This window comes from Narcine bancroftii, chromosome 7 (assembly GCF_036971445.1).
Source record: "Narcine bancroftii isolate sNarBan1 chromosome 7, sNarBan1.hap1, whole genome shotgun sequence".
Taxonomy (NCBI): Eukaryota; Metazoa; Chordata; class Chondrichthyes; order Torpediniformes; family Narcinidae; genus Narcine; species Narcine bancroftii.
The window spans coordinates 181,467,393-181,491,743 of record NC_091475.1 but is presented as its reverse complement, the minus strand read 5'-3'; the positions used below and the strand labels follow the sequence as shown (position 1 = coordinate 181,491,743).

Genomic DNA, 24,351 nt, shown 5'->3' with positions numbered 1-24,351 from the left:
ATTATTTATCTATCTTTTGCATTTATTATCTTTATTAATTTAATGCATACTATATGGACTGTAATACCCCTGTTTGCCTGCAGCAAGTAAGAATTTTGGAGTATGTGTATATGAAAATAACCATTACCATTATCAGTCAAGCAAAACTAAAATAGTGGGCGGCATGGTTAACATAGTGGTCAGTGCAATGCTGTTATAGTGCCAGTGACCTGGGTTCGAATGATGCACTGTCTGTTAAGAGTTTGTAAAGGAGGCATCTGAATTCATGATTATTATAATATTAGCTTTGTTCCTTTTTCCACCTACTGCCTGACCTGTTTGAACAACTTCTATGACAAAGACACGAATAATCATAATTCATAACTCCAATGTCTCATCAGCCAATCATCTTCTCTTTCTGCTGATGATCTCATTTCCCTCTTGGCCTCAATTCACATGTGAAATCTGACATGAACTAAACAATGTAATACAGATGTACATCTCAAAACATTCAAAAGTGCAGCGAAACATTAGCTCATCAGCCTTGTGACTTACATCTTTTATATGCTCTTTTTCTTCTTTGGCTTGGCTTCGCGGACGAAGATTTATGGAGGGGGTAAAAGTCCACGTCAGCTGCAGGCTCGTTTGTGGCTGACAAGTCCGATGCAGGACAGGCAGACACGGTTGCAGCGGCTGCAGGGGAAAATTGGTTGGTTGGGGTTGGGTGTTGGGTTTTTCCTCCTTTGCCTTTTGTCAGTGAGGTGGGCTCTGCGGTCTTCTTCAAAGGAGGTTGCTGCCCGCCAAACTGTGAGGCGCCAAGATGCACGGTTTGAGGCGATATCAGCCCACTGGCGGTGGTCAATGTGGCAGGCACCAAGAGATTTCTTTAGGCAGTCCTTGTACCTTTTCTTTGGTGCACCTCTGTCACGGTGGCCAGTGGAGAGCTCGCCATATAACACGATCTTGGGAAGGCGATGGTCCTCCATTCTGGAGACGTGACCCACCCAGCGCAGCTGGATCTTCAGCAGCGTGGACTCGATGCTGTCGACCTCTGCCATCTCGAGTACTTCGACGTTAGGGATGAAAGTGCTCCAATGGATGTTGAGGATGGAGCGGAGACAACGCTGGTGGAAGCGTTCTAGGAGCCGTAGGTGATGCCGGTAGAGGACCCATGATTCGGAGCCGAACAGGAGTGTGGGTATGACAACGGCTCTGTATACGCTTATCTTTGTGAGGTTTTTCAGTTGGTTGTTTTTCCAGACTCTTTTGTGTAGTCTTCCAAAGGCTCTATTTGCCTTGGCGAGTCTGTTGTCTATCTCATTGTCGATCCTTGCATCTGATGAAATGGTGCAGCCGAGATAGGTAAACTGGTTGACCGTTTTGAGTTTTGTGTGCCCGATGGATATGTTAGTCCTGGTACTCCCACTCTCAGCTTCAGCATGGCTGTGAACTTTCAGTAAAGTAGGCTGCAAATGCCTTCTGAGCAAGGTCTTCAACACGTCATTTTGTTACCACTTATCCTGAGTAATGCCTCAGCAATTTCAATGATAATGCAAAGAACAGATTGCTTAACTGTTGTGCCATTCCTGTAAACATTGCTAAACAAAGCACCAGCACGCTGAACAACAAGCTGACTTGGTTTGCCAGCAAGCTAAATTCACAAAACATGTATCTAAGCTTCATTTCAGAACCTTTATTCTATTGCTTGTATTGCAAAGGAATGAGTTATCAGTTATTTGGTGTGGCTATGGTAGGTGCCTATTATTTTCAAAGTGAAAAAGATGAAGTGGAGTTCAGTGATTGGTGCAGGATTAATTATGTTTCTTCATGCAAGATTTCTGGTAGGCTTTCCATTGCATCCACATTTCATTGTGCATGTCTGTTCATTTTTTTTTACTGTATTCATCTCATTTGAGTGCTTTGCAGCAGAATTCATGTGTGAACTTGTCTTATACCATTTCTACTGCCCTCAATGTATACATTTTATATCGTGTGCAGATTCTACAAGTGATGCTTTCAACATCTATAGAAGAATGATCACTTATTTTTAGAAGGATTATAAGCTTCCCCATTGTGCAGGATCAAGTTCAACTATTTGGCAGACCCACCATGCTAAGGATCTATTGCCATTGAGGCAGGAAGGAAATTTAAAACCAATTGTTCTAATTCAGTTCAACAGCGAGGCTTTCACCTGCACAAATGACAGTAATCAAAGGAAAACACATGAAATCTTCATTATAAGCCATCACAATCCTTCGATTGTTTTATATATTTAGTATTAAAATGATATTGTATAGAATGTTTATATAAATGATAATAATGACTGAGTCCTGATAATATTTTTCTGCCCACTTGTTATCAAACTTCATGAAGGTCAGAAGCCAAATGCTTTTATTGGTGAATATTTTACCTGAATAAATTTTTCAATGATCTTCAGGACTTCCATGTTCAGTTGTTTGACAGGTATAGATGCTAAGTCTACTTGGCTCAGAAGACTGTGAATGATTTGCAAAAGCGACTGTTGCATATTTGGAAGACCTTTATCCAAAAGCTGTTTGTCAAAAGTGCATGTATTAGCCCATTTAAAAATTAATATAATCTTTTGATGTTCATCCATTACAGCTATATCAATTTAAAATACATTTTGTACATTCTCACAAATGGATTAGTAACATAAAATAGCAGCAGATATAGTTTATTCACCCCCTTGTACCTGCTCTCCAATTCAATGGGAATCAGGACTGGTCTTTTCCCTCAGCATTATTTTCTTACTCTTTTATTCCATTAATACTGAAATATTTAATGTGAATGCACTCAGTAGCAGTACTGACACCATTTTTTTGGAAAGAGAATTGCAGTCTTGCTAAACTTTGGGAAAAGATATTTTTATTCTCATTTTTGCCCTGAATGGCTAATGCTTTAGTTTGAGTCTCTGACTCTCTGACCACTGATTTTATGCACCCCCGAATCTGTGAAGCCTTCCCAAAATAAAGAGAAAAATCTGTGGACACTAAAAGTTCCCAACACAAAATATAAGTTCTTAACATAAATCAGGCCAATCAATGAGTGTTCATACCATCAGACATCTGAAGAATACAAAATACTATGTTAAAACTTATTCCACATACCTCTGCCAAGTAGGTAACCAAGTTCAAAGTGATTTCAGTAAATGATTCATGAAGGTAACGGCAAACAACGTTAACCCATGTAGCACAATCTCGTGTATAGCTGTGGGTCTTGTATAAAGTCATCACATGTGCTAGGTTTGAAAGCTTAGGATTCTTTTCCTCAATACAAACCTAATTTAAAATAGGTTTACAATTAAAAAAAATGATAATGCTGTGAAAATCATGCTTTTGCAACATTCAATTTGTTAAAGCACAAACCTGGGCTATTGTTAAGCACAAACCTGGGCTATTCGATCTGCAGTATCTTTGCAAAACTGAGTTGGGTTATCAAAGTGCTGAATCAAATGTGGAAGGAGGCAGAGAATGTTCAATGGGAATCCTGAAACAGTCAAGTGATGAAAAGGTGATCAAACTACTACTCTTTTCCAATTAATTTCTAAAGCTTTATTTTTGATAGAATTCTAATATTATTCAACCAAATCAGATTTGGAAAAAATGAAGTTTGAACATTTTGAAGCTTTAATTATTTAAATATTTAACAATCTCTTATAGATTCCTTCATTTCTAGAATGCAGCAATTTACAAGGAGATTGTTCTGAATGATATTTTACTACAAACAAAATAAGCCACAAAAAATCATGCAAATTCATTAATCTTCATGTGAAATTTTAAAATATTTCGACGGACAATGTGCATTGAAATTAACCACATCGAGTAGAGCTTAATGCACTGCATGAGCATATTGCACTTTTCCTGTGAAATTCATTCCATTGATGTGAATCGAATTTCTTATGACTGAGCATACTATCTTAAACCTTCCTTCAATTAGTGAAAAATAAAAATATTCAATGACTGAAGGTCATTTCAACAAAGCAATATTATTTCATAATTAGAATGAACATGAATTTACCTATTGCTTGTGTTAAATCTACCACTGGTATTCGAGAAACAGGAGTTAGCTCACTAAAGAGCTGTAGGGTTAGGTCTGTGGTAGATGGAGAAGTAAAACCTTTTAGCAAGAGCTGCTGTAACCCAGAGAAGTTAGTCCATTTCAGTTGTCCTTGTAATTTTTCAAGTTTTTCTCTTGTTTCTGTCTTGTCCAGAGGAACATGAACCAGAAGTTTAATTAACAATCGCTGTGCCATTTGGTACTCAAATTCAAAATCTGACTCCATCAAAGCGACAGAAGACCAGAAAATCATGGCCAAAAGATTCATTGGATTATTGATATTGGTAGGGTCAATTATGTTGTCTTTAAGAGAGGATGAACTTCGAGTTTTTGACACGACTTGTTCATTTGCCTGGATTCTGTCCAATGTAGCACTACGTGGTGGATCACAGGATCTGTCTGAAACACCAAATTTCTTTGGCACAGAGAAGCTTCTCTGATGCCTACCACGTTCAGCAGTAATTCCACCACTGCTAAATATGCCTGATGTCAAATTTAGCTGCCCAGTGCTCTTCCGGCTTGATGCCAATTTAGTATTCATGAAATCAGGAGAAGATGATCTAATAAACACAAATAAGACATGAAAATAAGAAGAATTATTTTGAAGTAACGAGAAATTCAGAGAAAATACCTTCTTTTTACAAGAAACAATCCTGATAAAAACAAATTACTAAGAAACTCCAGAACATGCTAACGGGTGAATAAATCAATAGCAATCAATAAGCAGTGACCATGGCCATAAGTATCAGTGTTTAGGTACTTTATGAGAAGTTGGATTAGGGGTTGTTTGAGGTCATGGGACTAATTGTTTGTATTGCAACTATGGGTGGTGGTGGTGGAGCTGGGTGGGAGAGGAGGATGAGGGGTAATTGCATACAGGTAATACAGTGGAAATGTTGGGGTCAGGGACTTCAACAGAACAAAGGTTTGGCACTGTAAACAATGGAGGGAGATAACAGGACCAAGAATTCAGAATTGGGTGTAGTTAAGTGGAGACCACCTGTTCAGAAGAAGGGATAAATTAAATCAAGACTGGCAGTTCAGAGGAGGTGAAAGAGGGGGAAAAAAAGAACCAGGGGCTAGTTGTTTTAAAAGCAGGAATCATGGGATGTGTGAAATGACAAATTATTGTGGTGGGCTTGGGTGAGGGGTGCAAGTTGAAGATCAGAGGCTGCCGGAGGGAGGAAATCAGTGCAGTACAGGAATTATTTTATGAAATATGGAGGCTTCAGAACTAATGGTCTAGAAGTTCAAACACACTTGGAAGTATGGATTAAAACAATTTTTCAAAGGATCTGTGCCATTTCTGGTGCTGCTGAGAATGCATTTCGCGCAAGACTTTGTGTGAATAGCTGGGAAACATTTTGTACACAACCAATAAATAAACCAGTGCTCTGTGGTATGTTTGGAGGTCCAAGTGTGGAAATTCTGAGGTGGAGCAGCTGCTGAAAATTATGGGATCAGTGAAGGTGAGAAGGCTGGAAGTGCAGATCTCCATCCCTCAATTTCTAATGTTAACTTGGAAATTGTAATATTAGAGTGGGCAAAAGAGGTTTGAAGTACAGAGGGAATCCTATAATCACAGCTGAGATGACCCTTTTCCAATATATTCCACAACAAATTAGCTAATTAGACAGCCCTCCAAATAACAAACAATTGAACTTGTATCTTAGAACAAGGCCTTTGAGCCCACAATATTGTGCTGACATCTATCAATCTTCTCCATGATAAACCTATCCCTTCCTTACAGCCATAACTCTCCATTTTTCTTCCATATATGTGTCTAAGAGTCTTTGAAATGTCCTCATTGCATTAGCCTCCACCACCAAACTCCTGCAATATGTTCCAGGCACTATACGTTCTGCATTTATTCCTTCTACCAAAGTGTATGACCAATCCTATCCCTATGCTGTATTCCATCTTCAAATTCTTTCCTTATTTTCTCCACCCGTCCAAGTCCCTTTGCAGACTCCATGCTCCTGCAATGCTACCTGCCACCCACTGATCTTTGCTTCATCCACAAACTTGATCATAAAGACATCAATTATGTCATCTAAATTATTTACATACAACATGAAAAGTAGCTGACCCAACACCCACCACTGAGGACACCAGTAGTCACTGCCAGCCTGCTAGAAAAGACCCTCTTTATTCCCACACTTTGCATTCTGCCAGTCAGCCAATCTTCTATCCATATTAATACTTTCCGATAATACCATGCTCTCCTATCTTATTTATCAGTTTTACATGCAGCATCTTGTCCTGAAAATTCAAATAAACAACATCCACTGACTCTCCTTTGTCTGACCTGCAAGTTACTTCCTAAAGAATTCCAATAGATTTGTCCAGCAAGATCTCCCCTGAAGGAAATCACGCAGAGTTCTGCCTATTTTATCTTGTGCTTTCAAGTAAACCAAGCCTCATCCTTCATAATGTTCTCTAGTATGTTGCCAACCACTGAAGTCAGTCTATGTGGTCTGCGGATTCCTGACTTTTGCTTCTCTCCCTTTTTAAAGATTGGAATGACATTTGCAATTTTCTAGTCTTCTGGAGCCATTCCTGACTCTAGTGATTCTTGATATTAATATTGCATTAAAAATCTCTTCAACCACTTGTTTCAGAACCCTGCGTATACTCCATCCGGTCCTTCAGCCCCTTCAGCTTCTCAAGCAGCTTCTCCTTTGTAATAGCAATTAACTTGCTTCTGCCCCCAAATGGAAAGTGATGCCTCCGACTTCGCTCTGGCTGTCACACTGAACCAAGCAGGCAGATCAGTGGTATATTTTACCCCCGCACCCTTCAAAGCCCCGAACACAGGAACTCCACCATTCAGAAGGAGGCACAGGCTATAGTGGAGCTGTGTGCCACTGGAGGCACTACTTGGCTGGCAGACCGTTCACCCTGCTGACGGACCAGAGAGGCATTGCTTTTATGTTAAACAATAAACAGTGGGGGGTAAAATTAAAAATGACAAGATCATGAGGTGGAGAATTGAGCTGTCCACCTACAATTATGAGATCTTGTATCGGCCGGGCAAGCTCAATGAGCCACCCGATGCCCTGTCCAGGGGAACCCTTGCCAGGGTGCAAGATGATCAGCTCCAGGCCCTTCACGATAGCCTCTGCCACCCCGTGATCACAAGGCTCTACCTTTTCGTGAGGGCTCGTAACTTCCCCTACTCAGTGGAGGAAGCCAGGGAGCTGACTCGCAATTGCTCAATCTGTGTGGAATGCAAGCACAATTTTACAGTCCATAGAGTCCAACTCATCAAGGCCACTTGCTCCTTCGAACATCTCAGCGTAGACTTCAAGGGGCCCGTCCCATCCACAAATCAGAACATCTACTTCCTGAGCATCGTGGACGAGTACTCACATTTCCCATTCGCCATCCCCTGCCCTGACATGACCACATCCATGGTCATTAAAGCACTCTGCACAGTATTCACTCTGTTCGTATAACCCAGATACGTTAATAGCAATTGGGGATCCACCTTCATGAGTGAGGAGTTGCGGCAATACTTCCTTTCCAGGAACATAGCTACGAGAAGAACCACCAGCTACAACCTCTGTGGGAATGGGCAGGTGGAGAGGGAGAATGGTTCGATCTGGAAGGCAGTCCTTTTGGTCCTCAAATTGAAAGGGATGCCCTTATCCCAGTGGCAAGAGGTCCTTCCTGAAGCAGTTCATGCCACCAGGTCCCTACTTTTCACTGCAACTAATGCAATGCCCCATGAAAGATTATTATCCTTCCCTAGGAGGTCAGCGTCAGGAACCATGCTGCCAGTCTGGCTGACGACCCCAAGGCCCATGCTTCTCCAGAAACATATTAGAGCGCACAAGGCAGACCCACTGGTCGAGGAAGTACTCCTCTCGCATATGAACCCCCAGTTTGTGCTGGTAACGAGCAGGGGCCCCAGCACAGGAGGTGCACCCGATACCCCTGGGCAGTGACCAGTCGGCCCTTGGGATCACCCTGACAAACGAAGTAGTGATCCCATCTTCAACACGTCCCCCTGAGTGTTCCCCACTCCACTGTTACAAAACAAATTCCCCACCCCACTAAGCACCCGGTACCCACAGACACAGTTCAGCCCTCCAACACCGAGCAGAGCGAACAAGCCACTGTTCCGCTGGAATCAACGATACAGCCAGCGGTACTTTGGAGATCTCAGCACCGAATAAAACCGCCAGAGTGGATGAACCTTTGAATTGTGTGAACTGCAAGACCCGTGCAGATGGACATTGCCCTGCATCATCCCACCAGACTTCATTCAAAAAAAGGAGGGGTAAATGTGGTAGAACACGGTACTGCGGGCATGTCTGGCCACATCCTCACTGGGCTGGGCAGGCTGGCCCACCTTCGGTACCTGTAGCTTCTTCCCATAAGATTCTCTAATAAAGGCTGAGAGCCCTAGTCTTATCCCTCATACCTGCCTTGGACGTGAGCCAGCAGCAGGTAGAGGCATGTCTGGGTTTTCTGATTAATAAAGCCTTTGACTACTTGCTTCATGTTTGCGAGTGGTCATTGATTTCACTACACCTCCCACCCTTTCCCTTCTATTCACCCAGCCATCTCTCCTCTCCTTGATCACTGCTGTCCCCTCCCTCCCTTCTCCACCTATCACCTCCAGCCTTTGCTACCACACCTCCCCACCCCCCCCAAATCTTTTGTTTGGATGCCAGCGATATTTTTCCATCCCTTGATGAAGGGATCTAGCCCGAAATGTCAGTTATCTATTTTTACCTTTGCTACATAAAGGACACTGCTTGACCTGCTGAGTTTCTCCAGCTTTGTATTTCTACTTCAACTATATCACTTTACACTTGTTGGGATTAAATTTCATCTGGTGACAGTGCAGGCAACTTTCCATCTGATCTACAGTATATCCTTTTGTGACCTTAGACAACTTTCCTTGCTATTACCATGAATTTTCATGTCATTGATGAAACTATTGAATCTTTTCACCTTGAGATTTTCTATGCTGATCTATAATTTATTTTATATAATGGTCAACATCGGTAGGGTTAGAGTTTGATTTGGAGTTCGGGTTAAGGAGCTTGTGTAAAGACGACTTTTAAATTTTCAATATTTACCAGTATTTATAAAGGGCAAAATAATTACAATGTTTAGTACTTTGTAGAAATGCTATCCAAATTACTTTTGCCATTTATATAGACACTAAATTTTTAAGAGGTTGGAATTCCCCAAATGTTGCCAATTGTCATAGGTAGCTATGGAAATTACTCGTTTTGGTGAGCTCTCGATAATGGGAGGAAATCTTGTTCATTTGCATGCAGATGTATTACATTAATTGCACTACATTAGCCTGTGTCAGGTCAAAAGAGCAGATAGTAAAGGAAGTTGCCCGAGAGGTATATCAGAAGCAGAAATATTTTCTTGAATAGAAGATTCTTCCAATACATAAAATGCAAAGTGATCGGGTAAAATTTCTTACCGAGATAGAACAGCCAACAGATCATTGTTCTTCAAACAATCTGCCAAATTGTCAATTCCTGATTCCAGTGTAAGGAGCGCTTCCATTACATATCCCTAGCATAATAACATTGCAAATTTCAGTTTTTAACCATCTTCTTTCAAAAAAGTTCTTTGACAAATTCTATTCAACTTTATCTGATAATTATACCTGAGTAAATTTGACAACTATTTCACTGAAGCTTGCTAAACAATGACAAAGGCCCAAAAAAAAAATTAGAACATTGTTCCCAGCTGTCATTACTTTTAAAACAGACCCAGTAGCACCCTTAGAGGATATGTTTTCAACCCCCTTTGCTTTTTTGGAGCAGCATAATTCCACTCAGGATTCCTGGGCTACAGATTAAGGGAGTGGTATCGATTCGTCTGAAGGAGACAAGATGACCTGTTACTACGAAGGAAGGCAATGCTCAACTCTACTGTAATTACGTCAACAGAACAGATCACGAGAATTCAAGCCCATATTGTTTAAGGACATGGTTAGATCTGTCAAATTCTAGATATACTTTTCAATTTAAATATCTCTGAAATTTATGTGATAATTAAAATTTATTTACTATGTGTATCATTTTGGTAAGTACAACAGTAATTAATAAAACATGTTATTGTGTATATTACAAATTTTTCTAATGTAAATACATTGCTTGGTTTCATAAGAGATTTGATTATTAAGCATTCAATTTGTGAATAAGTAATAATAACGCCAGACCAAAAATTCTAGGTGAGCTATTTAGTATTCTGTTTATAATACTTAAGCTTGAAAATTTACTTGTCAATATCCATAGAGTTGCAAATTTTTTATTCCCTATGGTTTCGATTGTGATAGCGAGCTCAGGACTACTTTCTGAAAGAAAGGTAAATTGAATAACAAAGACAATCATTGTGAGTTACAGCTCAAACTGACAATTACATTTCATTTTAATAACTAAATGGATGCAGAGGAACTGCTGATCAAAATGTTATGCAACATTTTGTCTCAAAATAAATAAATTCCTGTCTAAATGTAAAAACAATCAATAAACTAAATGCATTTTAAGAACTTGAAGACAAGAAGATTATGGAAATTTATTGAAAGTATGATGTAATCCATGTGTGCAAAAGACATTCAAGCTGTGAGCCACATTATTTTAACTTTATTTTTTTTAAATGAGGTCAACTAATTGATCAAGTATCATTCGTGAGACCTCCTTGGTGTACATGACTGACTCCATCCTACAATGGACAGGCACTGGACTTAGCCACTGAGGCATTAGGAAAATTATTCAAAATTATTGCTTTTCCTACAGAAGTTGGATGAAACATGGAGTGGGTACCTGAACTTCATCACCATGTTCTCCTATAACTTCAACTAGTCTTGAAAGTAGATCAGATAGGGCATGTGCAGATAGAGGTTGCTTTAAAGCCCTGAAGATTTGGAATGAGCGACCTGCATAATGCCTTGATGAGCTAGAAAGTGCTGTCTGCAGAGCAACTTCACTCAATCGTTGTTCCATGCAGTAGCCTGGAAAAAATGGGGAGATCATGTATTTTAAGTATTATTAACAGGTACAATTTTAATACAAGAGAGTGGCCAAGAGAATTAAAAATTTGTTATACTGTAAGATATAATGTGGAATGTACTGTAATTTTATTCAGTTAAATCCAGTTCAAATATTAACATTGGTTAGTTATCACATTGAGCAATTGTAATCAGTTCTCAATAAATTTCTTTTCTCTATTGTCTGTCAATTTGGTAGCACTTCTTGTGTTTGTTTATTTTTTGAAATTTATATCAGAGGCAGAAATATTTTCTTGAATAGAAGATTCTTCCAATACATAAAATGCAAAGTGATCGGGTAAAATTTCTTACCGAGATAGAACAGCCAACAGATCATTGTTCTTCAAACAACTTTTTTGAAAGAAGATGGTTAAAAACTGAAATTTGCAATGTTATTATGCTAGGGATATGTAATGGAAGCGCTCCTTACACTGGAATCAGGAATTGACAATTTGGCAGATTGTTTGAAGAACAATGATCTGTTGGCTGTTCTATCTCGGTAAGAAATTTTACCCGATCACTTGGCATTTTATGTATTGGAAGAATCTTCTATTCAAGAAAATATTTTTGCTTCTGATATAAATTTCAAAAAAAAAAATAAACACAAGAAGTGCTACCAAATTGACAGACAATAGAGAAAAGAAAAATTAGAGATATGGTTCATTGCAGCCATGAATAGTTCAGTGGCTTTGGTGAGCAGTGGCTGAGGTAGGCCCCTTGCATAGCTGCAGCCCAGGTAAGGAGAATCCTATCCAGGTGAACCCACACAAGACAGCGGGCCCTGATCAGGTACTGAATAATTGAGCTGACCAACTGATGGATGTCCTTAAGGACATTTTCAACATGTCATTGCAGCAGCTGTTATTTCCGCAGGTTTTAAGGCAGCTACTATCATCCTGGTACCAAAGAGATCGACATTAATAGGCCTCAAAATACCTCAATGACTAGTGCCCAGTGGAGATGGAATATATCAAAATCCTCCTACAGATGGAAACATTCCACTATGATGCTTATCCCTCCACTCTATCCTGACCCAACTGGAGAACAGCAGTTCACATACTGGGCTACCGTTCATTGACTTCAGCTCGGTATTTATTAAAAGCGTACCCCAGAGGCTGGTGGAGAAGCTGTCCTCACTGGGACTCAACACCTTTCTCTGCAACTAGATTCTGGACCTCCTAATGGAAAGACCACAGTCCGTCCAGGTTGGCAGCAGAATGTCAAACACCATCACAGGATGGTGCACCTCAGGGCTGTGTGCTCAGCCCATTTCTGTTCATGCTGCTAACCCATGATGACATCATCAGTTCCAGCTCCAATAGAGTCAAGTTTGCAGATAACACGACAGTAGTTGGCCTCATCAACAACAAAGATGATTTCCACTACAGAGAAGAGGTGGAAACGATGCAAGAATAACAACCTGAATCTCAACATGGATAATACAAAGGAGATTTTAAATAAAAATTAAAAAAACAAATAAATTTTAACAGATGCAACAGTGGCTGAACTTCCTTGGAAGTCTGAGGTAGGCACGTCTACTGGCCATCATGCTGTTAACTTTCAACAGGAGCTCTATCGAGAGTGTCTTAATCAGGATCACAGTGTGGTACGGTATGTATAAAGCATGGGATTGGAGGTCAATCCACAGGACCATAAAAACAGCAGAGACGATTGCTGAAGTTTCCCTCTCCCCATCAATGTGATGTACTGGGATCGTTGTTCAAAGAGAGCTTTCAAAATCTGTAAAGACCCCTTCCGCCCAACGCACAGCATCTTCTAACTACTCGGGAAATAAATACAGAAATATTAGAGCCAAATCCACCAACCTGAGGAACAGCTTCTTCCCATAGGTAGTGAGACCTGCTTATTGACTGTTGAACTGCTAAAACAACCCCCTGTTATTATTATTTATTAACAATATTTATTTTTAATATATGTATATGAGATGTCTGTAGGTTCTGTGTGTATATATATATATATATAATTTGTCTGTATGTTGTTATGTCTCTATGTGTATTTGCACTGTTTTTGGACCAGAGAATACCATTTTGTCGGGTTGGATGATAAATAAACTTGAACTTGAACTAGAACCTTGGCGTTTAATAAGCAGGATGACAGTCGGAGCAGTGGAATGTTTTTCCTGCTGGATGTAATAAGTCAAGGATCCCTGGTTCTGGTTCTCCCTGCTGACTACCTCTGAAGGAAATGTACCCAACTGTGGCTCTTGAGAGAAAGGGTCAAGGAATTGGAGCTACAGTTGGATGCACTCTGGATCATCTGGGTTGCTGAGAGCATTATAGATAAGTCTTTCACTGAGGTGGTCACACTTAAGGGGCAGCCAGCAGACAGATGGGTGATGACTGGGATAATCAAGGAGAGTAAGTGGACAGTACAAGTTTCTATTGTGGCCATGCCCCTTGCCCCTCACTAACAGGTATACTGCTTTGGCAACTATTGGAGGAATTATTTTGCAGAGGCTAGAAGCAATAGTCAAAGCAGTGATACTGTGGCTGGCTCTGAGACTTGAAAGGCAAGGGTGCAGGTAGGGCAATAGTGATAGGAGACTTGATAGTAAGGGGAACAGAAAAGAGGTTCTGTGGCTGCAGTGGGAAGGACAAGAGGCTCTGCGGCTGCAGAAAAGATGCCAGGATTGTGTGTTGCCTCCCATGTGCCAGGGTTAAGGCTATCACTGAGTGGATGGAGAATATCCTCAAGAGCAGGGAGAACAGCCAGAGGTTGTTGGTACAAATGACAGAGGTAGAGTAAGGGATGAGGTCTATAACAGTGAACATAAGCAATTGAGTAAGAGGTTAAGAAGTAAGATCTCTAGGTGGTGATTTTTGGATTACTACTGGTATCATGTGCTAGTGAGGTCAAAAATGAGATAATGGGCCAGATGAATTTGCGGTTGAGAAGTTGGTACAGGGTGCAGAGATTCAGGATTTTGGATCATTGGGATCTTTTCTGGGGGAGAGATAATCTGTTCTAGTGCAATGGGTTGCACTTGAACCAGAGAAACCAACATCCTGGCAGGAAGGTTTGCTAATGCTACACGTGGGCTTAAACTAGAATGGCGGTGGGATCCTAGGCAGGAAACACAGGTGAGAGGTTTAAAGTTGGTACAGAGGGTGTGAGAGAAAGTTTAGTGGATAGGGAGTGAGGAAGGTGGATAAACATGGGGCATGGATAAACATAAATGACAGGGGATGTGTAACCATTATAGAAACCTGATTAAGAGAGAGTTAGGACTGGCAGCTCAACATTCCACAGTTTAGGTACTTCAGGATGGACAGAGGAGAGGGTGTTTCATTATTGGTTAAAGAAGATGTCATAGTAATGGTCAGAGGTGACATTACAGACTAGCTGGTGAGTGAGGCTACATGTGTGAAGTTGAAGAACAAGAAAGGCAATGATTACCTTGTTGAGAGTGTTCTATAGTTCTCCAAATAGTCAATGGGAATTAGAGGAGCAAATATGCCAGGAGAAGGCTGCTTACTGTCAGTCAAATAAAGTTGTCATGGCAAGGAATTTCAGCTTTCCAAATATTGACCGGGAAAGTCATGGTGTAAAAGATTTAGACAAGGTGGAAGTTGTCAAATGTGTTCAGGAGACTTTCCTCTGGCAACATGCAGTGGGTCCTAGAAGATAGTGGGCAACACTTGATCTACTCTTGGGAAATGAGGAAGGACACATGCATGTAGTATTTGTGGATGAGGCTTTGTGGACCAGTCACCCCATTGCTCTATTAGGTTTAAGATAGTAATGGAGAGAGATGGGGAAGGACCATGAGTTAAAATCAACGAGGCAGGTCAATTTTGAAGGTACAAACAAGAACTCATTCAAGTTGTTTAAAGGAAGTATTCAGTTTAAAGGAACAGGTTGTTTAAAGGAATAGGAAGGTTAGGAAACTGATATGTTTTCAAATGTGTTGACAAGAGTCCAGGACATGGACATTCCTGTGGTGAAGGGTCAGACATGCAAGTGTAGAGAAGCTAGGGGGACTCGGTAAATTCAGACTTATATCAAGAACAAGGACACATGGGGCAGGTATAAGAGGCTGCGATTAAGTATATACCTAGAATTTCGGGAACAGAGGAGCAAGCTAAATATTAAAATTGGTTAGGACAAATTTGGCAGCTGATGGCTCTGGCAAATAACATTAAGGAAAACTTGCTGCACAAGTTGATAGGATAGTTAAGAAGGTGTTTGGCATCCGGAAATTGAGTTCAATTGTTGGTCCATAAAACTCTGGTTAGACCACACTTGGAGTATTGGGTTCAGTTCTGGTCGCATCAATACAAGAAAAACGTAGAAGTTTTTGAGAGGGTGAAGAGGAGATTTACCAGGATATTGACTGGATTGGAGAACATGGCGATCGATTTTGACAGAGCTAGGGATTTTTTTGTAGAGTGATGAGGATTGAGGTGATTTAATAGAGGTATATAAGATTGAAAGGCATAGATAGGATGAACAGCCAGCACCTTTTATCAAATACCAGAGGACATCTGTTTAAGGGGAGTGGAGGGAAGTTTAGGGGAGAATCAGAGGGAAGTTTTTTTTTCATACTGGTGGGTGCCTGTAATGCATTCCTGGGGGTGGTGATGGAGGCTATTACAAAAGGGACATTTAAAATACTTAGATAGGTACATGGATGTAAGAAAAATTGAGGGATATGGGTGTGAAGTAGGGAAGGATTAGATTGTGGTGTACTGTAATGTTCTATAATCCAAGGGATTTTATAAGCACATAAAGAGAAAAAGCTAACCACATGGAACATGGGACCCCTCAGGAATCTATGGGGTCAACTCTGTGTGGAGCTACAGAAGATGGGCGAGGACCTCTATGAATACTTCTCATGTTTTACAGTTGAGAAAAATGTGAGAATAATCTCTTCAGAGCAGAGATTGAGGAGGTGCTGCCTGACCAGCTGAGTGTTTCCAGCATTTTCTGTTGTTATAATGTTCATCAATTAATTTTCATTGTAACAGTAGCATTTGTAAATTAAAATAAGTCATAAGACCTGAACATAACCAAGCAGTTTCACAAGATGTTTTTCCCTTTTGGTAGTACTTGTGAGTGAAGCTTCAAGCAGGTTTTGTATTTAAGGTTTTCACATTACCTATTACAGATTTCCACGCATTAATTTCAAACTTCATCCCCAAACACAAAAAACTTAATGGAGCTCTACCATGCAAATTAAGCCTCTCACTTTTGTAGGATGGTGGTGAAGAGAGGTAATATTCACATGTTAGGTCAAGTGAACAATCTTTAGATTTGCTTGGCTACAATTCAAGGGAAATCTCTATATGACAGCTGGCTGCTCCACTTTGCACCCTCTCTTAATATGAGTTGAGCAGCAGGAAGAACATAATGTTATGATGCAAGACGTCAGAATTCAGATGAAGGATTATGAACAAAAAGTATTTTCTCACAAATGTGGCCTGACCTGCTAAGCATTTCCAGCATTTGCTGTTTTATTTTCCCCCTCCTGCCTGCCTACACTAGGGTGATTTTCCCTCGATGATTCACCAACTAACTAGCACATCTTTGGGATATGGAAGTAAACCACAGGATCTGAAGGAAGTGCACAGGAAGAATATGCAGACTCTACACAGATAGCACCAGAGGTCAAGATCAAACCTGGGTTGCTGAAGTTGAGTTGGCAGCACAAATTATGGTATCACTACTGCCCTTAACTATAATATAGACATGAAAATATGATTTAAAATTTATTTAGCATTGCTGTAACTGTAAATAGTAAAGTAAAATACCTGATTTTACATCTTTGAATAAGGAGACAATATGACATAGGAAGTTAGTTAGCTCTTCAGCACTTTTAGAATTGCAGTTCTTTGGAGTAATATCTTCGTGGCACCAAAGAGGTCCAAATGTCCTGTATAAAACAATTTTATTCTGTAACTGAGTTTATTAAAGTTTGCACAATTATATGTATTCAGAATTAATCATTTCAATCAAAAGTACTGATAGAAAGAACATTTCAAAATTGAAAATTGTAGTTTGTCACTTTGTTATGATTATATACAGAATAAGGAGAGGAGGAAGAATATTTTTAGTGTAAAATACTGAATAATTTACAGATGATTTAATATCTTCTAGCTTTTAAAATATAAAAAGTAAGATTTTGATTGCTAGTTGATTTCTGATGGCACACCTGGTCTCTTTTGTTGGATTAGATTGCAGTGGTATTGGGCTATGAGAAGTTGCTGGAAAATGAACCCTCAAGATCACAATCAATAATGGTTACATAAAATAAAACTTATTTGGGACTATCCTCCACATTGGGAACATCTGACAGTGAGTATGAAGTGTGTACATCGTAGATAGTTCATACAGTGAAGTACTGATCCCACATATTTTATTTAACTGATTTCCACAATAAAACACCTTGTTTCCTTGTTCAGGTCTTGGGGAAATGGACACCATCAGCAGAAATGCCAATATGAAAATTAATCAAATCTATAATTTAAAAATATCTCTCACTTTTGGTTCTATTTAATATATCCACAATTAAAATTAAACATTTTCAGATCAGGTATAGAATAAAATAAGAACAGAAAAGTAAGCTGAATAAAGGCCCTTCAGCTCATAATATTGACCTATGTAAACCTACTCCACAATAATCTAACTCTTCCTTACTTCACATGCATAAATATCTGATTTTTTTACATGAGTCCTTTGAATATTCCTATTGTACCAGCCTCCACCACTCCAAGCAATGCATTGCACTCTATTTAAAAACTCAACTTTGACATCTCCCTTAAACTTACCTCCACGCACTTTAAACAGATATCCTTTAATATTTGTTATTGTTGCCCCAGGAAAGGAGTGCTGCTTACCAATGCCTCTCAATCACCTTTCATCCTTTGTCTCTTCCAAAAGAGAAAAACCTTCACTCTGTCAATCTTGCTTTATAATATAGGTTCTGCAATCCATGCTACATTCTGGTTAATCTGCTCTGCACCCTCTTGGAAGCATCTACATCCTTCCTGTAATGGGGCAACCAGAACCGAATACATTGCTCCAAGTGTAGTCCAATCAGAGTTTTATAGTGTTGCAACATTACCTCACAGCTCTTGAACTCAATCCCCTGACTAATGAAGGCCAACATAACATATGCTTTCTTAACCACCCTATCATCTTGCATGGCAACCTTGAAGGACCTATAAACTTGGACCCCAAGATCTCTCCGTTTCCCCACACTGTTAACAACCCTGTCATTAACCACATGGTCCATCTTGAAGTTCGACCTTCCAAAGTGCATCACTTCACACTTATCCGGATTGAACTCCATCTGCCACTTCTCCACCCAATTTTGTACCCTGTCTATTCACTATTGTAACCATTACAAACTTGTACATTATGTACAAAAACTCCAACCTTTGTCTACAAACTGAATTATTTATAAAAATCGAAAAGAGCAGGGGTCCCAGAACAGATCCTTGCAGAACGGCAGCACGATTGGTGTAGTGGTTAGCGCAATGCCTTTACAACACCACCAATTGGGACCAGACCTGAGTTCGAATCCTGCGCTGCCTGTAAGGGGTTTTTCCTGGGGACTCCGGTTTCCCCCCACCCTTCAAAAACATATCAGGGTGTAGGTTAATGGGGTGTAAAATGGGCTGTATGTCTAATTAAAAAAAAAAATTAATTCAATGCCGCTGGTCACTGACCTCCAGGTAGAATATGTTCCATCTACTACTACACTTTCTGTATGCAAGCCAATTCCAAATCCAAGCAGCCAAGTTTCCCGGGATCCCATGTCTCGTTATTTTCTGTATAAGCCTACTCTGTGGGACCTTTTCAAAACCTCATTGAAAGTCATCTAAACCATATCCTCTACCTTATCTTCATTAATTTATTTTGTCACCTCCTTGAAAAATTTAATTAGGCTCATGATGCAGAAGCTGCCTTCTCAAAGCCATACTGATGATCCCTGAGAAAACTATGCTTCTTTAAATGCTATTAACAGTTGTCCTTAAGAATCCTCTGTAAATGTTTGCCCACCACTGATGAAAAACTCACTGATCTGTAAATTAACAGGATTTCTCCTCTTATGTTTCTTTAACAAGGGGACTACATTTCCCATTTTCTAATTCTCTGGTACCTCTTCAGAGGCCAGGGAGGATGCAAAAATCATTGCTAACACCATGGCAATGTCTTCCCTCACCTCCTGTCATAACCTGAGGTATATCTCATCCAGTTCCAAGAACATAACTATCTGTATCTTTTAAGATCTTCTTTTAAGAAGATCCAGCATCATTCTTTTGTAATCTTCACATGCTCCAACACATTTCTATACTGACCTCAGCTTCATAAAGGACCCTCTGCTCAGTGAACACTAAAGTATTCATTTGGACCTCCCCAACTCCTCTGCCTCGAGGAACATGTTCCCCCTATAGACATATAGAGTACTTGTACAATAGTGCATGTAAGGCCACCGCAAATAACACTTCACAGTGTATGTCAGCAATATATCTTAAAATTTTCCTTTTAAGTATCTGAATAACATTGATGCCTGGTATAGTTGGACACTTTAGGGTGACTAACTTGGAAAAAAAAAGTATCCAAAGGGTGCAGAAAGGGCAGGCAAGCATCTTATTTGAACTTTTTCTAAAATAATGTGTACTGCATTCCCTAATCCAGGGAAGTTCATTCATCTCTCTGAATGGGATATACAAGGTAAGCATGTTCTTCATTATCTTACCAAATCCCGAAGACAGAAGTTTCTTATCAAGACTCTATTTGTCAGAGTTTAAAATAATTAGATGGTACTTGAATGAAATACATAAGATCTGGAGAATCCTTGACAGGGTGGATGTGGAAAGAAGGTTTCCTCTTGTGGGAGAATCTAGAACAAACTGCTTAACAACTAGGGGTCACCCATTTAAGATGGAAATGAAGCAAACTGATACTTTTCTCATAGTCGAGACACTTTTGAATTCTTCCTGAAAAAGCAATGGAAGTACAATTTGAATATTCTTAACACAAGTATAGATGTGTTTGATATGTAAGGGGATGAAGGACTACTGTCGGGAGATAGAAATACAGAGTGGAGATTAGAATTATATCAGACATGATTTTATCAAAAGATATAAAAGGTTTGAGAGGCCAAGCAACCAATCTCTCTCGTAATTTGTATGTTGAAGATAATTTTGACAAGGCCTTTTTGAACCAAGATCATTTATATTCCAGTTTATGTTTCATGTCTTTGTCCTTTTCCACATTCGGCCTGATTTCCTCTGTCACTCAATGAGAGGTGTGTAGTCTGTGGCAAGCAAAACCTAAATATTCAGTTTTTTACATTTTCAAAATATCCATTGCTTGTGGTGCTACTGTGAGAGTCCAAATAAGTCATTCTGTTGGGCTGGCACTTAGTAATTAAAATCTCACGCAGAGACTGCTATGCTTTGGGATTGCTCTAAAACTAAAATTAAAGCACTATTATTTGAAACTCCTCCCAAGCAATTTGCCCTTGTTATTTAATAGCAGAGTAAACTCATTTATCAATAAAAATACAATTACATCAATTCTATAAAAGTATCAAGCATATTCAAATTCTGCATTTAAAAATATATATAGTAAATTCTGATTAACTCTTTTCTCTTGAGGTTTTGAAAAATCTATTTAATTGGAGCGCTCACACCCCTAACGTCGAGGTACTCGAGATGGCAGAGGTCGACAGCATCGAGTCCACGCTGCTGAAGATCCAGCTGCGCTGGATGGGTCACGTCTCCAGAATGGAGGACCATCGCCTTCCCAAGATCGTATTATATGGCGAGCTCTCCACTGGCCACCGTGACAGAGGTGCACCAAAGAAAAGGTACAAGGACTGCCTAAAGAAATCTCTTGGTGCCTGCCACATTGACCACCGCCAGTGGGCTGATAACGCCTCAAACCGTGCATCTTGGCGCCTCACAGTTTGGCGGGCAGCAGCCTCCTTTGAAGAAGACCGCAGAGCCCACCTCACTGACAAAAGGCAAAGGAGGAAAAACCCAACACCCAACCCCAACCAACCAATTTTCCCTTGCAACCGCTGCAATCGTGTCTGCCTGTCCCGCATCGGACTGGTCAGCCACAAACGAGCCTGCAGCTGACGTGGACTTTTTACCCCCTCCATAAATCTTCGTCCGCGAAGCCAAGCCAAAGAAACTCATTTATCAATAAAAATACAATTACATCAATTCTATAAAAGTATCAAGCATATTCAAATTCTGCATTTAAAAATATATATAGTAAATTCTGATTAACTCTTTTCTCTTGAGGTTTTGAAAAATCTATTTAATCAACAATACCAATGAAAATAATCAAGTGTCTTATATGGCTCAAGACAATTATAAGGCTCCTTTAAACTGGATTTCAGTTGGCCAAGATGCCCTTGTTTGTTTTTAATTTGACATTATTGCACATTTGAGGCCCAGTTTTAACTAGAAGAAATTGAATTGAATTTAATGGTTTATGAGGCCACGGTGAAACTTTTTTTGCTGGCTATATAGCAAGCCTGGCTGATTGAGGTGCTTCTGTTTCCTAACATTTCTGCATCATATTTGAAGGAATGACTATTCATTCCATACCGATTCTGGTAGGAAAATCTTAATATGGCAAGATGGAGTTAGTGGAACAGCTTTGGGTTCTTTCACATTCAAATACACAACAAGAAAATGCCTGTTCTAAATATTAAAATATATTTAACATCATTTTATTCTGAACTTTCTCATATTCTAGTTTGAAAATACTGCAAAGAAAATCTTTCTATTCCCTGTTAATTGTCTAATAATTAAAGAAACTAAATAACAGGATGTTGTTGTATTCAGGAATTTTTGATTCACCATGATAAGGTGTGCAACAAATTAGGAGGTGAAGTTATGTTCTGATGAAATGCAAGGCTTATGTGCAAAATTTTGCTAAAAAATTAATTACTGGTATTTAAATTTTGCATAGCTAATTGTGTCTTGTCCTCTGATATAAAGATTCTTAACCACTATATGAACTCACCAATGTTCTTCAACACAGAGTACAAACTGAGCAGACAAAGAATTGCTGGAGGAACTCAGGTTAAAACCTTAATCAAGACTAAGAGAGAAGAGATGAAATTACACATTTAAATGAGGAAAGAAGCTGTGGGAGGTAACCCAAAATGTTGACTGACCATTTCTGCCCATGGATATTGTCTGACTTGCAGAAATCCAGCAATTCTTTGTCTACTCAAGGTCCCAGTATTTGCAGCTTTTGTATTTCTCTACAGAGCACAAACTGTCTGAAAGACATATCTAATGAAACCTGTGTTGCATGCTTAATTACCTAGTTGCTAAAAACTCAATTAGCTTGTGAGCTTTCTCATTTACTTCAGTTGTAGTTCCAATCTCTTCCATTTCCTGTGAGATTTGTGGTAGGTTCCCACTGCTACCTCCCAGACTGATACTTGAAGAGGTGGAACTGGAACTCAATCCTGAATCTGGAACTGGAGAGGACTGATACTCTCTTAAGAAGTTAAAACCACCTAGTACAAGAAAATATTATTGTTGCAAAAATCACTATACAAATCACATACAGATCATGTTGTACATTTCAATATACAAACGAGAATACTATTATCTATTGCAATATACAAATGTACTGGAGGAGTTCAACAGGTCATGCAGCATTGATAGGAATTAAAAGATAACCAACATTTTATGCCTGAGTCCTTCATCAAGGTATGAGCAAAAAACAGGTGGGTGCCTGAATAAAAAGGTGGGAGAAGGGGGTGAAGCGGAGAGGAGAGAGCATAGGTTAACGGGTAAAAGGTCATAGGTGGACACAGATGGGAGAAGAGAAAAAAGCTGAGAAGTGATGGGGGAGAGGTGCTAAATCAGTTCACAGGTTTGGCAAATATCTTAAAAGCCATTATTTTCTTCAAGACATTTAATAATGGGAGACTTGTTATAACACCATCCTAGTTATGCAGATATCTGGAATATTAATCAAGAGACTATAAATTCAAATTCCTCTTTTCCAGTGAAAATTATAATGATTAATTTAAAATTTTTATTTTGACTAATTGTCAAATGAATGTTAATGAATGGAGATAAATTTATTACCTGTTCCTAGTGTTACAGAGTTCTGTGTTGTGTATTGACCTATGTGTTGTGTGGTTTTATGTTAAAAAGTGACAGTTTGCCTTAAAGAGCCAAAGTGAAGGTGGACTGCTGAGAGAGTGGGAGACGGATTGGGCATGTGCAGAAAATGATCTAAAAATTTCTGGACTTGGACGATAAGCCACCACTGGGGGTGCTGTGGAGTGGAAGGAGGCCCAGAGCATGAGTCATGGTCTGGAGGACAGTTTAGAATGTTGGGATTTCAAAAAGGAAGAACATTCCGAAGGCAGCCAGAAGGATCCGGACCGAGCCAGTCGTTCCTCCTCAACAAGCAACACAAGACAACTTTGAATTTTGTGCTCTCTCTCTCTCTCTCTCTCTCTCTCTCTCTCTCTCTCTCTCTCTCTCTCTCTCTCTCTCTCTCTCTCTCTCTAAGATATTTTGGCTTCAGTTTACCAAACAAACTGAATTTTGTTTATGATCTTTGCTTCAGTTGAGATCGAAGTTTTGTGAGTCTTGTGTGTTTTGTGTTTGTTTTGTGTCTAAGTTTTTCTGTGGGCTGGTTGGAAATATTGCTTAGACATTAATTACGTACGTTATATTTAGGGTGGGGAATTTATTAGTTTTACACTGTTTTTGAAATTTGCATAGTAACGGCATTGTTATAAAAGGGGGGATTTTGAATTAAAGTTTGAAGGTGAATTTTTGTTAATAATGTAATTGTTCATCTTTACCCCTGTGTGATATGCCTTCTTTGTGGTTGCTGGTTTGATCTTGTAACACTGGCTGCTCCTCTGAATATGATGTTTTTAATAAAACTTTATTGCAAGCAACATTTTATTTTCATTTTTGAATTAAAAGTTTTTAACTGCTAATGTGGAATTTGAATTTTTCAGTGGGTTTCAAACTGTTCCCCTAAACTCACATTCCACCTGAAGCAAACCCTATGTCATAGGTACTCTGTGATTAGTCAGGAATTGCTTCAGGTGGTATGTGAGTGGAAAAAAAACTTTGAAAACCACTGTTTTAATCGTAGCTAATAGACTCACTATGTGCACAGTTTCATAACTCCAAAGGAAATGGGCCATTGACAATTTTTCTCAAACAAAATACTTCAATAACAATTGGGTCCAGAGCAGTGATTCTCAACCTTCCCTTCCCATTCACTTA

At 39.5% G+C, this 24,351-nt stretch overlaps 1 protein-coding gene across 13 annotated transcripts in view; it reads right to left on the bottom strand.

Moving 5' to 3' along the window:
* Positions 1-24,351, bottom strand: part of LOC138739469 (protein furry homolog) — a 446,682-nt gene that overhangs the window by 52,585 nt on the left and 369,746 nt on the right. For all 13 annotated transcript variants that reach the window (XM_069891583.1, XM_069891588.1, XM_069891589.1 and 10 more), the window contains 8 exons: positions 22,406-22,604; positions 16,858-16,979; positions 10,863-11,050; positions 9,512-9,606; positions 4,018-4,616; positions 3,389-3,486; positions 3,108-3,278; positions 2,390-2,530 (listed from right to left, as the gene is read on the bottom strand). In XM_069891583.1, the coding sequence (XP_069747684.1) occupies positions 2,390-2,530; positions 3,108-3,278; positions 3,389-3,486; positions 4,018-4,616; positions 9,512-9,606; positions 10,863-11,050; positions 16,858-16,979; positions 22,406-22,604 (1,613 nt within the window). The remainder of the gene's footprint in view (positions 1-2,389; positions 2,531-3,107; positions 3,279-3,388; positions 3,487-4,017; positions 4,617-9,511; positions 9,607-10,862; positions 11,051-16,857; positions 16,980-22,405; positions 22,605-24,351) is intronic.